At 40.1% G+C, this 15,947-nt stretch overlaps 1 protein-coding gene across 1 annotated transcript in view; it reads right to left on the bottom strand.

The window, feature by feature from the left end:
* LOC146782674 (extracellular calcium-sensing receptor-like) overlaps positions 1-15,947 on the bottom strand; it is a 116,646-nt gene that overhangs the window by 82,257 nt on the left and 18,442 nt on the right. The window contains exons 2-5 of the mRNA XM_085637336.1: positions 13,071-13,362; positions 12,199-12,297; positions 10,252-10,479; positions 2,985-3,108 (exon numbers count right to left, since the gene is read on the bottom strand). Of these exons, the coding sequence (XP_085493462.1) occupies positions 2,985-3,108; positions 10,252-10,479; positions 12,199-12,297; positions 13,071-13,362 (743 nt within the window). The remainder of the gene's footprint in view (positions 1-2,984; positions 3,109-10,251; positions 10,480-12,198; positions 12,298-13,070; positions 13,363-15,947) is intronic.

Genomic DNA, 15,947 nt, shown 5'->3' with positions numbered 1-15,947 from the left:
TTAGAGGGGGCAATAGGGAAAAAGATCTTAGAAAACTGGAGTCCCGCTATATTTTAGAGCTCAATAGCAGAGCCCCGACAGGCCTCAATATGGTAGAGGACCTGTTTACACACTTATGAAGGCTTGAAATCGAAGTTATTAAAATGATGCTGTTGCTGCTCTCTTTCTGCACTCTCTTTTTATGTCATTTTTAAATGTAGGTATTGTATTAATTGTATGTTTTGTTAGGTGACACGGGGTAGCACTTTATTCTATATAATAAGTGATCATGATGAGCTTTAAGAGGTTGGAAAACCATGCCAAGTGTGCCCACTGGGGCTTAATCAGGTGGACAACTGTGACAGTCATTGCGCATGCCCACATGGGCTTTATTCAGGGTTTACTGTATGTGAGACACATAATAAGCAGCACTGTTCTTTTGTGCATATTTACGCTGAATTATCTGTGATATTAGTTGAATTGAGATCAATTCCGCAAATTTCTGCTTTTTGTTTTCACATTAACCTTAATGAACTACGAGTCTGTTCTTCAATGCACTTTATTTGTAGTTCATCATGTGATCAATCATGTGCACGGCTTTAAAATGGTGTTTTTTTTGACAAAACTTTGTTGGTGAACAAGCCTGCTGGTTCAGGCGAAACGCGTCCGACATTGCCGTTGATTAAAATCTGAGCAATATTGTCAAGACATGGCGTCGTCATTCCTGGTGTGAGAGGAGTATTCATTCATATTTTGGACCGGGTTTACGAGGTCTACTCGACGACGCACCTGCTGATTAGGAGTGCGGTGACTGTTCGTAAACAGTGTGGAAGTATATATATATATATATATATATATATATATATATATATATATATATATATATATATATATATATATATATATATATATATATATTACCTACTGGCGGTCGCCAGTAGGTAGTTATAGTTAGGACCACGTTTCCATAGGAAAACCTCAACATTCTATTTTGAATAACTTTGGCGCCGGTCGACGAATCCTCGCGAATTTCTCAAAATAGGTGGGGCGCTACGCTCCGCTCCTACCCTGAAAGTCTCGGTGGGATCCGTCAAGCGGGGGCTGAGATAAAAGGGGGGTCCCAAAACGCGTTTTTCCCATGCATTTTTCCATAGGACCTTTAGAACGAGCTACAGCCCGAACGGCTGAACAGAATTACTCAAAATTTGGCAGAGAGGTAGTCCCTAGGTCAAGGAAGTGCCTTTTGTAGGTTTGGTGTAAATCTGTTCAGTAGATTCTGAGAAAATAGCCTTTAAATCAATATATCTGAGCCCGCTTACGGTACGCTTACCGTACGCTTACGGTAAGCGTACGGTGGCGTGCGCGAGCGCGATTCTGATTGGCTCTTAGATCTTAGTAAACATTCGAATCGGCCGAAACCAGGAAGCGGCGGCCGCCATTTTGTGTATTTCACTCTGAAAAAAAAGAGTGAAAACAAGGAAAGGGGGCAATGAGGAGAGTTACAGACCTCCTAACATTTGTAAGGGGGTCAAAGAAGGACAGAAAAGTACAAAGAAAACATTTATTGATTTTAAAAAAAATCACGGGGTACGCGTACGGTAAGCTTACGGTAAGCGTACGGTAGGAAAAAAGAAAAAAATAATAATGAAAATCAGATTTAAGTGTTTAGATATTAGGGGGCTCTAAAAAGAGCCGTTGTGTTTATGAAATGATTTTTTAGTGGTACCTACAAGTAAGTACCGATGCAGAGTCTAAGGTTCAAGAGGAAGACTCTGTTCCCTTCATCATTGAAGTGCACACCATCTCCTCTATAAATGTCTTGCATGTCATAACGCAAGTTGTTGTGGTAAATGGCACCCATACCATAGTCACGGAGGAAAGCAGAAACAGATTTGTTGACGTGCTTTCTTGCTTTGTCATCGCACCGCGTGCCCACCGTGCGTGCACGGCACTAACTGCGTAAAGCGGGCGCGCGGTGCGCGAAGCGCACCGCGTGCTCACTGTGCGCGCACGGTGCGCGAAGCGCACCGTGCGCGCACGGAACGAACTGCATTAAGTGGGCACGCACGCCACGAATGGCGTAAAGTAACTTAGCATTTAAAAAACCGTACAAATTCACTGAAAAAACCATAGGTTTCACACACGTTATAGTTAGGAATTAGCATTTAAAAAACCTTGCAAATTCACTGAAAAAACCATAGGTTTCACACATGTTATAGTTAGCGGAAATTTTACTGATAAAAAACCAATGAAATTCCCCCGTTATAGTTAGTGCAGGCAACTATAACTCACGCGACCGCAATCTTCTGCTGATGACATATGTGTCTTTATGAAAAAAAAATATTTGTAATATATGTATAGCTAAAAATGTATGGAAGAAGACATGGGCAAATAAGTGTCTAAATACAGTATTAGCATCAGCAGAGGATTGCGGTCGCGTGAGTTATAGTTGCCTGCACTAACTATAACGGGGGAATTTCATTGGTTTTTTATCAGTAAAATTTCCGCTAACTATAACATGTGTGAAACCTATGGTTTTTTCAGTGAATTTGCAAGGTTTTTTAAATGCTAATTCCTAACTATAACGTGTGTGAAACCTATGGTTTTTTCAGTGAATATATATATATATATAGTAGATAGTAGATAGATAGATAGATAGATAGATAGATAGATAGATAGATAGATAGATAGATAGATAGATAGATAGATAGATAGATAGATAGATAGATAGATAGATAGATAGATAGATAGATAGATAGATAGATAGATAGATAGATAGATAGATAGATAGATAGATAGATAGATAGATAGATAGATTTTGGGTAATGTATGCCCATTTTGTGGTGTCAATGCAACATATGAATGCCAATAGCTGAAGAGGATTGACATAAAAGGCCACTCTCTCTCTGTTGTTCTTATGTGCACTTTTGCAAAGAATTGATGGAATGGGATCTAAACAGTTTGAAAACTGTCTTTAGCCAGAGCTAAACAAGACAAATTCCTACCTCTTTCTTTTGACACCTCTCCCTCTGAGCATGGGAGGCAGTCATAGCAGCAGACTGGCTGCCCTCTCCGTCCTGCTTTGTAATAACCAGGAATGCAGCTCTCACTACAAGCAGAACGAGGAGCCTTAGGGTGAAAAAAAGGGAGAAAAACAGTCACAGCTATTATCTGTGTACATTGTATTGGTTTGCAGTTCTGCTCATCTGAAACTTTTCAGTGTAGACTCTTTCAATCCATGCCTGAAGAAACCCATTCACTTTACCTACCATCTAGTTGCTGTGGGGACAGAAAGGTCACTCCCTTTCCTGTGCATCATGCCTTAAGCATGTGACTCTGTGACGTTAATGAGCAGGAATGACACAGACAAAAGAAGATCCAGCATTGGCCCAATTCACACAACTAATTCCCTATGTAGACTTTGCTTACATGCGAAAAACACACAGCATTCATAAAAGGTAATGTTACACTTGTTAAACGATTCATGACACAAGGATTCTTGAGTGAAAAGTCCACTCTCAGGAGTGTAAGTTTACATTCCAGGGTGGGAATTCCACAAATGTTGGTAAACACCAGTGGTTAATTTGTAAAACAAATAAGTGCTGGAGCTCTTGTCAGGAGGCAGCTTGCACCAGTCCATTTATCCTGTTAGCACCACCTAAAACAGAACCAACTACTAACCAGGAAAGCAGGAAGAAGGATGTGGCGTTAAGGTTAGAGCTGCTGACTTCGGAACTGGGGAACCAGGTTTGGGTCTCGGCGTCAGCTCAACATCCTGTGATTCTGGAAAAATCATTTAATCTCCTAGTGTCTGCGATAAATAAATATGTCCTTAACTGATGCTCATGAGAAGTGTTGGTGTTTTTGAGTAAGTGCTGGTGCTTTGCACGGCAAACCACTGGCTCAAATTAAGCACTAATAAACACTCACAAACCTGGTAAATACTCACAAATGTACTTGGTTAGTCGGTGTTCCCAAAACTTGTCCTCATGCATTCCCACCCTAGAAATGGTTGCCGATTTACTCCTGTGAAGTGTAAGATATAATCTCTTGGCTGGCTGGAAATGGGCAGAAAACAACCCCAACAATGTTGGGAAGCTGAGGTGCAGAGATTATTACATGTAGAAAAATATGTTTTTCTCTTGCACTTATAAAACGGCTTCCCCACATGCGTAATATTAACATAAGCAGCCGACACAGATCGGGGACAGCAGGGCAGGGGGCGAGGGGTGAGGGGTGGGGGGTGGATAGGCACTCTGCCAGGGAGTGGGAGCCTGGGCATGTTCTCCACGAGGCTGCAATGCAGCCTGGGTGGAGAGCGTGCAAAGTGTGCATGAATGTTTCGCCGGCCCGAGACGACCGGCCAAATGTTCATGCACACTTACGGAGTGCAAACAACTTCTTCCCTGCTCTTTCAGCAGAGCAGCTCCGCCCGCAAAGCTGCCGCATCAGGGAAAAATTAAAATGATAATAACCTCAAGTTATTATCATTTTATTTTTCCTTTATTTCACTGCTGCAAAGTTGTGGGGTGACGCTCCTCCTCCTTAGGGGAGGAGCTGTCACTGAATAATACATTATTCACAATTTTGCATTTAAAAATCCCTTCCCTTGCATAAAAATAGAAAATTAAAAACATTCCCAGGAGCACTCTTTTATCCATCCTGGAACCATATGTGACTCCACAACATTTGCACCCATTTAAAAATCATACTTTATAACCAAGTAAAACAATACTTTAGGTCACTTCTCTGTAGCATAAGCACATCCAGATACAGGACACAAAAAAACCTAAAAGCACAAAAGTCACAAAATGTGTTTGCATAGTTTTATTTTACAGAGATGTGTGCCTCTGGGCACATGAACACATTGATTATGGACATTGACTCATAATTGGGAAATATTGAAATGTCGAGGTCAAGATTTGGCCATAGGAGACACATGCAGTGTCTAATGTGTAAAATAATAAGTGTTGGGACCCACAGTTTGACTTAGAAGCGCACAATCAAATTTCAAAGTGCTGAATTTCCAAGGCTGCATTGTATTGATTCAACTTCATGCCTTTTTCATCCACCACAGACACTTCCTTTCCCTTCATCTCACTGTTTTATGTTCTTTTCATCCCTGCTTTATTTCTTTGTGATTTTATTTTGTCTCTTTATTCCTCCTTCTGTCCCCTATTTTTGTTTTTTCTCTCTTTTGCTGTAGGTCAAAGTCTGATGAGGAAAAATAAGTGCTGGGCCCTAAAGATGTGTGATAGTGCAGCACACCTGCAACCACTGGATCAAATTAACCACTGGACACAAGGAAAACCCTGGATATTTTGACAAAGAGGGGTACTATTTTCACAGCTTGATGAGGCAACGGAATCTCAGTCCCTGCAGCTCCAAGATCATAATTGAGAGAGTGGCACATACATTTCTTGTAAGTATTAACAAACTTTACTGATATCAAAATCATCAATTTTGATACAGTGCAGCCCCTCAGTTACTGGAATATTTCTAATCTTTCTTTACAGAATTGCTCAAAAAATCAAACGCTTATAAGCACTATATTTTGGACATTTTACTATGAAATTAATCAATTAAAAACGCGATCTGTGGTAGACCAACCCAACACTCTCATTGAGAAAGCCTAGCTCACTCAATGCCCTAGGCCTGACATTAAATTTTTTTTAGGAATGCTTATTCTCACAGCCATATCCTGGAAGCAGCTGTGATATAAAAAATGGCTGTTAGTTTTGTATGACTAGCAGGCCAGAAGAAGGCACTACAGCACTTTCAATTGAAGCTTAATAGCAAGGCTGCAAAATACCGGCTAACTTCTAGACAGTGGATATTCGGAGGACTGGAGCTTGAAGATGAAGGGTACAATGGCAGAATCAGTCTTCCAACCTTCAGAGGTTGATAACGTTAGTACCATGAACTGGGTAGTAGTTACACTATAGGAGCAATGTAAATGCATAATAATAATTTGCGAATGTACCCTATGCATGAGCTGTGGATCACATATTAATTGCACTGAATGCTGGGTTTCAAATGGTTTCTAAATTCAACCTTGAGGCGTTTGCTGAATTCAGAGATTCATAAAATTAGGAAGAGGTCTTGGGGTGGTTTATTAGAAGTAAGGGAATCAGAAGTGAGATGCAAACCCATCTGCAGATGCTAAATGTCCTATGTTGTTGCTCAAGACTCTGCAAGTTAAACTTTCTCCAATAATTGCATTGTTAAACATAAATAAAGTGTTAATCTCCATTTGTGAGAATATTAGGTGCACAGATCGTGATTCAAAAGAATTTGCAAGCATTTGAGAAAAGTCATAAAAAATAGAATATATGGGCCTACATTACTGCCACATTTAATCTGGGAGTAAACAGGAGCAAATTACACAAGCATTAGAAAGTCAATAGCTCTGCCTTTTATTTGAAAAAATATGCAAACAGAGTCTTATGCAAATGCTGTTGTGTTATGAAGGGTAGAGGTGGTGGTAATGATGGTGTTCGTATTAGGTGGACAGTATTAGTGGTAATGATAGCAATAGATGTTGAGGTAATGATAGTTACAGTAATTATGGTGGCAATGCTGTTGATTATCATTATGATGGTGGTGGTGGCAACTAAGGAGAAAAGTTCGAGGAGAGGACAGAAAACTAAGGAGCGAGAGGCAGCAGAAGTTATCCTTCCCGACCTGAATGGAGGCATCTTTGCATTTTGGCCAAGGTGTCTGCATTAGCACTAGGGAACCATAAGTGGGCCAGCGCTGGGAGAGAGCAGGAGTATGCCATATCTCAGTAGTTATGGCACATCTTTTCTATCTCTCTTTCCTGAAAATCAGCACAGCAAATTCCCTTCCTGCTTGTAATGCGTGAAAGAATAATAAATCTGGCCCTGTATGTATATTTTTAGGAGCTAGTACCAAATGTAAAATCTATTAGTGGCCATTCCTATAATTTACACTTATCAGATAACCTAGAAAGAACCCCAATGGTTTTATCTTTACTAATAACATACTTCAATGTTCATGGTTTCACCATGAATGTATGTGTTGTTAATCCACATCAAATTGTGAACCTTTCCTTGTTTTGAATTAGACCTATGACAGAGAAACAAAAGGACAGGTGGCAAAGTGAAATGAGCATGAATAATTTAAGTGATTTTGATTCTGGTTATCACCGAACCATGACATGTGGGTAATCCTGTGTCCTTAGACGACTGCCAGTCAACAATGCTGATCCTGCTGGACTTATCGGCGGCCTTTGACACCATCTCACATGCCATTTTAATACAAAGGCTTGAAGAGACTGGAGTAGGAGGTACAGTCCTAAACTGGCTGAAACACTTTCCAAAAGACTGCACCAGCACTGTCCAATTTGAATCTATAGTATCCAACAGCTCAGAGGTTGATAAAGGAGTCCCTCAGGGATCAGCACTTATTCCCATCCTATTTAACGTATATATAGCACCCCCAGCTAGGGTAATCAGGTCATATGGTTTTGAAGCAATCTCATATGCCGATGACACCCAGCTGATCATCACCTTATGACCTAAGCTGGAAGACACAAGAACCAGATTTATCAACTGTATGTCTCATATATCTAACTGCATGCATAAAAATTATTTACAACTCAATTCATTCAAGACTGAAGTGATTCTATTTGGCAAACCACAACTATCCTGTTCAACTGCATGGTGGCCCACCAGCAGGGGTCCTTGCCCCACACCAAAATTCTACTGTGTGAAATCTCGGGATTATAATAGATGACAAGATATCCATGAAGGCCCACGTAAATCAAACCCGGGCCTCATGCTATGGCACCCTGCCAATACTACAAAAGATCTTCCAATGGATACCGTCGGAAGCCAGGAAAATGCTGGTTCAGGGTCTAATAATTAGACGACTAGATTATGACAATGCACTCATGATATCCATTAATGACGACCTATATACCAGACTCCATGTATTTCAGAACACTGCCGCAAGACTAGTTCAGAATCTTCCTTCCCTACCCCTAGATCACTGCATTGGCTTCCAATCAGGGAGTGGGGCCAAGCTATTTATCCAAGAAACTCAAGTGGTACTCACCAAGTAAAAAACGTAGGTCTGAAGGAAAACATCTTCTTACACCTCTGAAAGCTCAAACCACCAGAAATAGTGGTAGGTCTTTCCCTCACCTGGCCCATCAACAATGGAATAAGCTCACAACACATATTCGTGCCATCTCAGACCATAAAGTGTTTAAAAAGAAGGTAAAAACCTGGCTATTCTAAATCCAGTTCTCTATGTTGTAGGACCTCCTCCTTTGATGGCCCTGCAATGAAGCCATGAGACCCTTGGAGTGATATCTGCGCTTTACAAATTGCCATAACACAACATAACATATTCAGACCAAAATTAAAAACGTAATCTATGAGATTAGACACATAACATGTACTTCATTACACACATAATAATAGGTTGAACAAGGATGATACAGGGTGATGAAACCCAAATAATACAACAGTGTGTGGTGAAAATGCAAAAGCAAATATGTATTGCGAACACAAATATAATCTAAAAAAATTTAGATTATGTCAAAACTGTCGAGATAGTTTCTACGGACAGAAAGAAGAGCGGTAGCCTTATGCTCTAATGTTAGCCTAGTTCTCAGGTAGTATAAGGTCCGGTTGAACTCAAGCATTGCCCAATCTAAGCCTCGGTTACGATGCCGGTCCGAATTGCCTCCGATGGACACCATCACGATCTTGGACCGACCGATCTCTGGTTGACAGTTCCAATATCGCAATCCCAATTTGGCCGTAGCACAAGCTCCCATAGAGAATTTGGAGATTCTGTTAATCCCTGCACCTCGATGCAGGGATTAAGAGGGGGCACCATTGGTGGCCCTTCGGCCCCCAAACAGAGACCTCAGGGAGAAAGGGGCACCTCTAGCGGCCCCCAAACTTGCTTTCCCACAGGCTTTCTATGCCAAAAAGCCCTGCATGGAAAGCCAGTCATAAACCGAGCATCGTAATCTAAACAGCAGAAAGGCTGTCCATTGGGATTGCGTGCCGGTCTCTGACTGGCTGACGGGCGCCTAGTACCCATTGGAATCCAGCCGGAATGACCATTCAGTTTCAGTTACAACCTCCTGCATTGTAATGCGGCAGTCAGAACTGAAACCCTGATGAGACCTTTAGTGTGTCAACATGTTTCAGCCCAAGTAAAAAATTGCCAGGATCTCATCACGTACCTAATGCTTACATGGTGCGCGTAAGACAAACACATACAATGGCATTCTAAATGTAGTACAAATGACATTTGCATACATTTCCATAAAAGAAAAAGACAAAGGTAATCATTTAAATAAATAAGTAAAGTGAATTCATCCAAATACAAAACAAAAACCTACAATGAGAAAGCATAAAATGAAAATAGGAGTAATTTATAAAAAGGCAAGTACAGAAATGCTAGATAAATGTCATCTAAAAATAATGGCAAAACTATGCAATCACCGTGAAAGTCCATTATATAAAAACACTAATAATTGTACAACAATTCTAAATGTCACCCAGTTCCAATTAGGGCTATCACATAATTAAATCTACTGCAGCAGAAAGTCATGGATTTCAGTTAGAGGGAGTCAGGGGTCACAGCTGTGGAAGCTAACTTGCTCCCTGCTACTCCTGGCTCTTCTTTTGCGAAGGGCCAGGAGTAGCAGAAAGCAAGTTTGAGGTCACTGCTGCGACCTATGACTAACGCAAAATGAAGTCCATGCACATCCATGCATAAGGAAGTACAGTGAGAAACAAAAGCTCACACATTAGTATTCAGTTGAACCTCAACAGATTGTATCTACCAAATCTGACCTTGGTAAAAATTAGAGGCTGTGATATTAATCACACCTGGCAATTACCCCATGTGACTTCTCCGCATTACTCAAATGTACAATGACATGATTCACCACACATATCAGAATTCTTGTGGGGGTTACATAATAGACGGATTTACATGGCCATATCCACTTCAATTTTCAGTGGGGTTCTCGATTTGTGTAGCCTCAACATACAAAAAATATAGACAAAGGCCATTTGCTCCTTAGAACCACATCGAGAGGATAGAATTGGTGACTGCAGATGATTGTGTCATTAGTCTGATCACTAACACAATGAGAAGACTGGGGTACACCTTTAAATAGAATTGAGTGGTTCCTAGTTTTAAACTAGCTCAAGACAGTGACAGAGAATTGCAGAACATTACAAAATATGGTCTGTCTTTGTGAGCATAATTGTAACATACCTCTTTCCCTTGCCTGACCCATGATAATGCACTTCTGTTGATATAGAGCTTTTGTCCCTTAGGCTGCCTTGTGTCAAACGATCCAACACTCTCATAGTGGATGGCACCATCGAGCTCGCGCTGCCAGTTGATGATGTCATAGGCTGCAGGAGGGTTGCCATATTCATCGAAGAATATCTCTTCCCCCATCTTGTTTTTAAAGCGTAAGCCTTTCATGTAATGGAAGAGCTGGGGATATTAATGTACACATTGCTAAATCATGACCCATCCTGAGAACACCTTTGTTAACCATACACACATGTCTCTTGTTGACCAGCCAGAAACATCAGTACATGAACCTCATCACAACAATACTACTGGCATAATTTGACTTATTAAAACAATTGCTACATTCATTTGGAGACCAATCACATGTATGAAACTCAGACCAAGTGCATTTGTAAACCCCATATAGCTCATTTCCTGACAGTAAGCCTAGCCTTCTCTTTTGTATCCAACTCTATGTAGGCACCGGCATTCTGTCCAAGTCGACTCGTTTTTACTAAGTGATCATTCTCTTAAAGAGTCTGTAGTAGGCCTGGGCGAAATTGTAGTTATGCTGGAGTAACCAGACTAAAGATAGTAATTGCGCAGTAGTCTTGTGTTGTGAAATTACTCAATTACACCAGCTTGAGTAATTAAGAGTAATGTGGGGCAGAAATCCTGCAGGAGGAGCAGAGGATCAACAAACTTGAGAGAACAGATGCTGGCTACTGCTGTTCGTGCCCTTTAGCATTTAGTATTAGATTTTTTTTGCACAAAATGCATCCCCTGGCTCATTTTGATGGTGTGGGTGTATTTTGCACTAAGAAAATCGTGCTAAATGCTGGATTACACTTCTCACACTATCACACATAATTCCAAGAATTGTCTCACTAGAAAATTACTCCAGTTATGCTCACAGCTAATTTGTAGAACATGCATTAACCAATATAAAGGACTTCAGTGTGCATGTTCCCAATGCTCCCATCACCTTTCTCACTCTCTGTAGTATCTCCCTCTAATAAATCTGCGCTTCCAAGCTTTCGTTGTGCCACTAACACTCTATGGGATCACCCCAATAATTCCAGGCATGCTAAATATTTCTTGCTTTTACATGAACAAGTTGAAGATTTATGCCTCACCTGAGTCTCTTGATTGCAGACAACTTGCAAAGAAACATACCTGCCATGGCTTAAAATCCAAAAGCTGCCCACATGCTTTAAGGGTAAAAGGTCCATAGCCCGGCACACAAGATAAAAGGCTCTTTAGGGCATATGCCACGGAGTAAACAGCATTGTAAATCATATAGAAAACTCGTGGATCTGGCTCATTTTCATGTTTTGCTTTGAATTTATCAAGTTTCTCTTCACCTGTGCAAATGGCAGTGTCATCAACAGACTGCATATTTGTCAGAGTTATATTGGATTCAGGATTGAGCCAGAGACATCCCATTGCCAGTTCCCAGAATTGTTTAACAAATCTGTCCTTTGGGTAGTCTGAAGGATGAACTTTTAGGAGGAAATCTCTGAATGCTGGGATTATCTTCTCTTCGACAGTCAAACCGACAGTGTCACTCAATACATTGGCAAATTCGCTACCTATTAGCCTGGGGGCAGTCGCCCACCCTTCACTAGCAATCCACACCTTGCTTCTGAAGTTTTTTCGGGACAATGCTCTTATTATTGGGAGCAAAATGTAGCCTGAACAAAAAGCAAGAATAACATTGGCTGAAGAGTTTGCAATTTTCTCCACAATGAGACTGGTTTTTATGGCTGAAGGTTCGATAGGTATTGATTCATGAAAGGCGAAGCAAACTCCATATTCCAGTAGCTGCTCCTTGATGCGCTGAGAACCTAATCTTCCATAGTCATCATCATTTGAAACTATTCCCACCCAAGTCCAACCAAAGTGCACCACCAGCTGTACTAATCCCTGGGCCAGGCTGTCATCACTTGGGATTGTCCGGAAGAAGGAAGGGAACTCATCTTTGTTGCTCAGTAAAGGACTGGTTGAATCATAACTGATCTGAAAATGAGATATTAAGCCACAACTATTTTATTTGATTGATTTAATTAATTGTTTTTATTTGCAGAACTGAACATACAAGAAAACAAAATGTACAATGTACAAATAAAAAACAATGGATTGTATGAGTCCTGAAGGGCAACAGCTAAAGTGTTAAAGTAGAAGAAAACCAAGAGCGAGGAATTGGTATACAAGGCAGTTTCTAAACAGGCTTAATATGTGGGTGATGTTACAATTCCTTTATGGATTTAAACTTGTAGAGGCAAGTAATGAAAACAAATTGAACTATGACAATTCACAAGGCAGTTTAGGAGGTCATGAGAAGTTGATAAAGCCTTGCATATGAATGGACATTGAATTTTCTATTTAGGTCTTATGACTAGTGTAGTATGCCTAAGTAATACTCAGCTGCATATTTATCTTATATCTGGATAAACTTGACTTTGGTACTAGGACTAAATATAAATTCCCCAGTTGCTTCTGAGTCTTAAATTGGGGTACACCTAACTTATGTAGTCTCTCTATAAATGTGATCACAGTCCTATATTTAATTGAAGATGTTATGGCAGAAAAAGGTTTGAGTACATTCTAAGCAGTCTTAGTTTCTTACATCTTATTCACCAATACTGTGTTTGTCTTTCTAAAGTAACTCAGGAATACAATTCCTACCTGCCCTGACTTTGAGGTGTCTTAAGTAAATAGACATAATTAGTGTTGTGAAGTAGCAAAGGTAGTGTCTTCATTCTGCCACATTACTCTCACATATGTCTTACCTGTGGGTATCTGTAAAGTCCTAACAGTCTGGCGATAGACATTGAGATGGTGGAACTGGACTCGCCAATAATGGCAGTGAGCGGTGAAGGACTTTTGCACCTGTAGTTCAGGGTGGGTCTCCCTTGTCCTGTCAACATCTGCAGGGTGCCCTCCATTGCTTTCTTGTGTGAAGAACATGTGTCGGAGATCTGAATACCCAAGGTGAGGTTTGGAAGGATAGTCTGCTCCCGGTTTATTTCATCAATGGCAAATACCATGGCTTGAACACAACCATAAGTTGTAACACTGAAACTGGAGAGAAAGTAAAAGAGAGGGCTTGTATGAGTGCAGACGTGTTTTCCATTGAGACCTATCACGAATGGCCTCCTGAGTTGAACCTATTACTATCACTTTGCCCTTTGTTAGTGGTGCCTCATGCTCAGAAGCAGCACTTAATGCCATGCGAACCAACGTCAGCCATACTGTAACCAAGAATGAGACATCAGTCAGCAGTAGGAAAAAGACTTACAATAGGTAGTAGTAACAATACTTCATACGGTTGTCATAAACCAAATAAATATACAAACACAATAAAAATCACAGAAAAAATAAAAAAGAACATGAAAACAGCAAATTTAGAGTATCAATTCAATTCATACTTCATCTCGACCCTAAAAACAATATGAATATTATGATTTTGTCCTAGTATATAGTATTGGCTGTGCGAAACACAATCTCTAGTTTAATAACGGAGTAATACATCGATAGCAGCATCCGAGGAGATTTTAAGACATTAGCACAGCCTAGACAGTATGAGGTAGATTTGTACAAATTGCCCCCTAATGGGGTCAGTGCAAATTACAGCCACCAATCACGTGCTATTGACAAAAATTACGAATGCAATATCCGATTAAATACTAACATCTTTAAAAAAAAAAGGTAAAATATACAAAATAGAAAAAAAATATCAAATGATTAAATATGAAAAATCACTTGAAAGGTGTGCAAAAACATTAAAATAACTGCTTTTAAAACTTTGCTTCTCTTGTGCAAAATTGCCTGTATAAACGTACTCACTGCAAGTAGGATTTTGGACTTATAAACTCTTAGCTCAGGTCTGCCAACATGAATGTTTGAGATATTGCTCATTCCTTTTCCAAACACTATATATTTAGTCTTGTTTACATTTAATTCCAAACCCCTAGAACCACAAAAACCTAGGATTTTGTCAATTAAAATATAAAGCCCCATAGGAGTCTTAGAAAAGACTTTCAATTAATTAGCAGTGATAATTGTTGAGCTCATATTGATGTATTTTTACTACTGATGGATAATCAAGTTAGCTGTTGCTTCTGAGAGACATATCTGTTTGTTAGGAAATGGTATCAAAAATGATCTGTGACATTTAGTGAGTGCACTACATTTGTAACCCCAAATGCTTGTTCCTAACTTAAAGGAATGTCAATGAACAAGGAATCCAGTTGCAGGTGTTTTTGGTTAGTAAATTGTATTGCAAAGTTTATGGTCTAAAAACCAGTTATTTGCAGAATCCCTTCTCTCTGCTTCTCTCCACAAGCAGCTTCAATCTTTACTGAGCGAATGTCCAGATCAGCTATTATTGGGTGAGGGACATTCTTGCTATATGCCCCTCTGCAAGGCTGTTTCTTTTACTTTGGATCTAGAGGCAAAGACTCATTTTTATTGTTAAATCATTTCCAATGATCTGGTATCAGAGCAATATTTCTGAAAATTACCTCTGTATTTCTGAATCCCCCTCCTCTGCCTTCCATAAGAACTTTAACAAACTAAATTAACCGGTTGTCACATGACCCCTATATCCTCTGAGCTATTTAACATGACCTATTTTTGTCCATGTTAGTTTTCTGAAGGGCCAGGCCCGCAACACCCCTTCAAATTGGAAGGAAACATGTTCTGCACAGTCTAAAGCACAACTCTTCCCTATTGCCCACAACCTCTCCTTTCTAATTCCATTTCTAATATTCCTCTTGTTCATGTGGCTCTTGAAAAAGTAGTGGATGACACTAGAAGACCGAGAATTTGATACTGAAACTGAGGGGCACAGAAAACGAGACACTTGAAACATTGACAGGAAGATTTACATTCTGACAGGGGCACTCTGACAGTGGAATGGCACTCACAGACACTTGGGGCCTGATTCACAACGATAATCTTTCACTTTTGTGTAAATGTACTTGTTTTTGTTTGTATTCCATAACTACAAGTTAATAGTAGGTTTATGACTACTGAGATACTGCAGTCGGGGCGGAGAACTCAGCACACAAAAAGATAGGACATGTCTATCTGAACTTTAGGGCTGACCAGCTGTGTAGTGCTTAGCTTTGGCCTTCCATATAGTGGAGTTTATTTTATTTTTAATAAGCAGACAATCCCCTGTAGCTCATGTGGAGGGAGATTCACAATGAAGTGCTTTAATCCTTTTTACAGTCACAATCAAAAAGGGTAGTTCTTGGCCAGTTCCGTCTCCAGGAAATTTAAGGTGCTTGTGGAGTCCCTGAGCTGTCCTCATTGTCTCAAGTGCTGTTAAGTTTCCAGTGCTCTTTGGTATTTATATGGTTCCCTAATTCAATATCTTGTGACGTCCAAGTTGTATATCAAATGATCACAACATATTACCATCATGCAAAACAGTCAAGAATGACAAGCGAATGTTGAAATTTGAATGGACGATATCTTTCTACAATTAAATACCACTACAACAGAGTGTATTCCATTCAGTGTTAATGGTAACCATGAGTAGGCCTCTTTCACTGTGCCAGTGCTGGTGTGGCAGTCCGTTAGGGTAGATGAAAATGTTGGGTTCAAGGTGAATGCTGATATGATGCTTAGCACCCAGATGTAGTCAGCTACACCTACTG

The sequence above is a fragment of the Triturus cristatus genome, chromosome 12, assembly GCF_964204655.1.
Source record: "Triturus cristatus chromosome 12, aTriCri1.1, whole genome shotgun sequence".
Lineage (NCBI taxonomy): Eukaryota > Metazoa > Chordata > Amphibia > Caudata > Salamandridae > Triturus > Triturus cristatus.
This window is presented reverse-complemented; position numbering and strand designations above follow the sequence as displayed.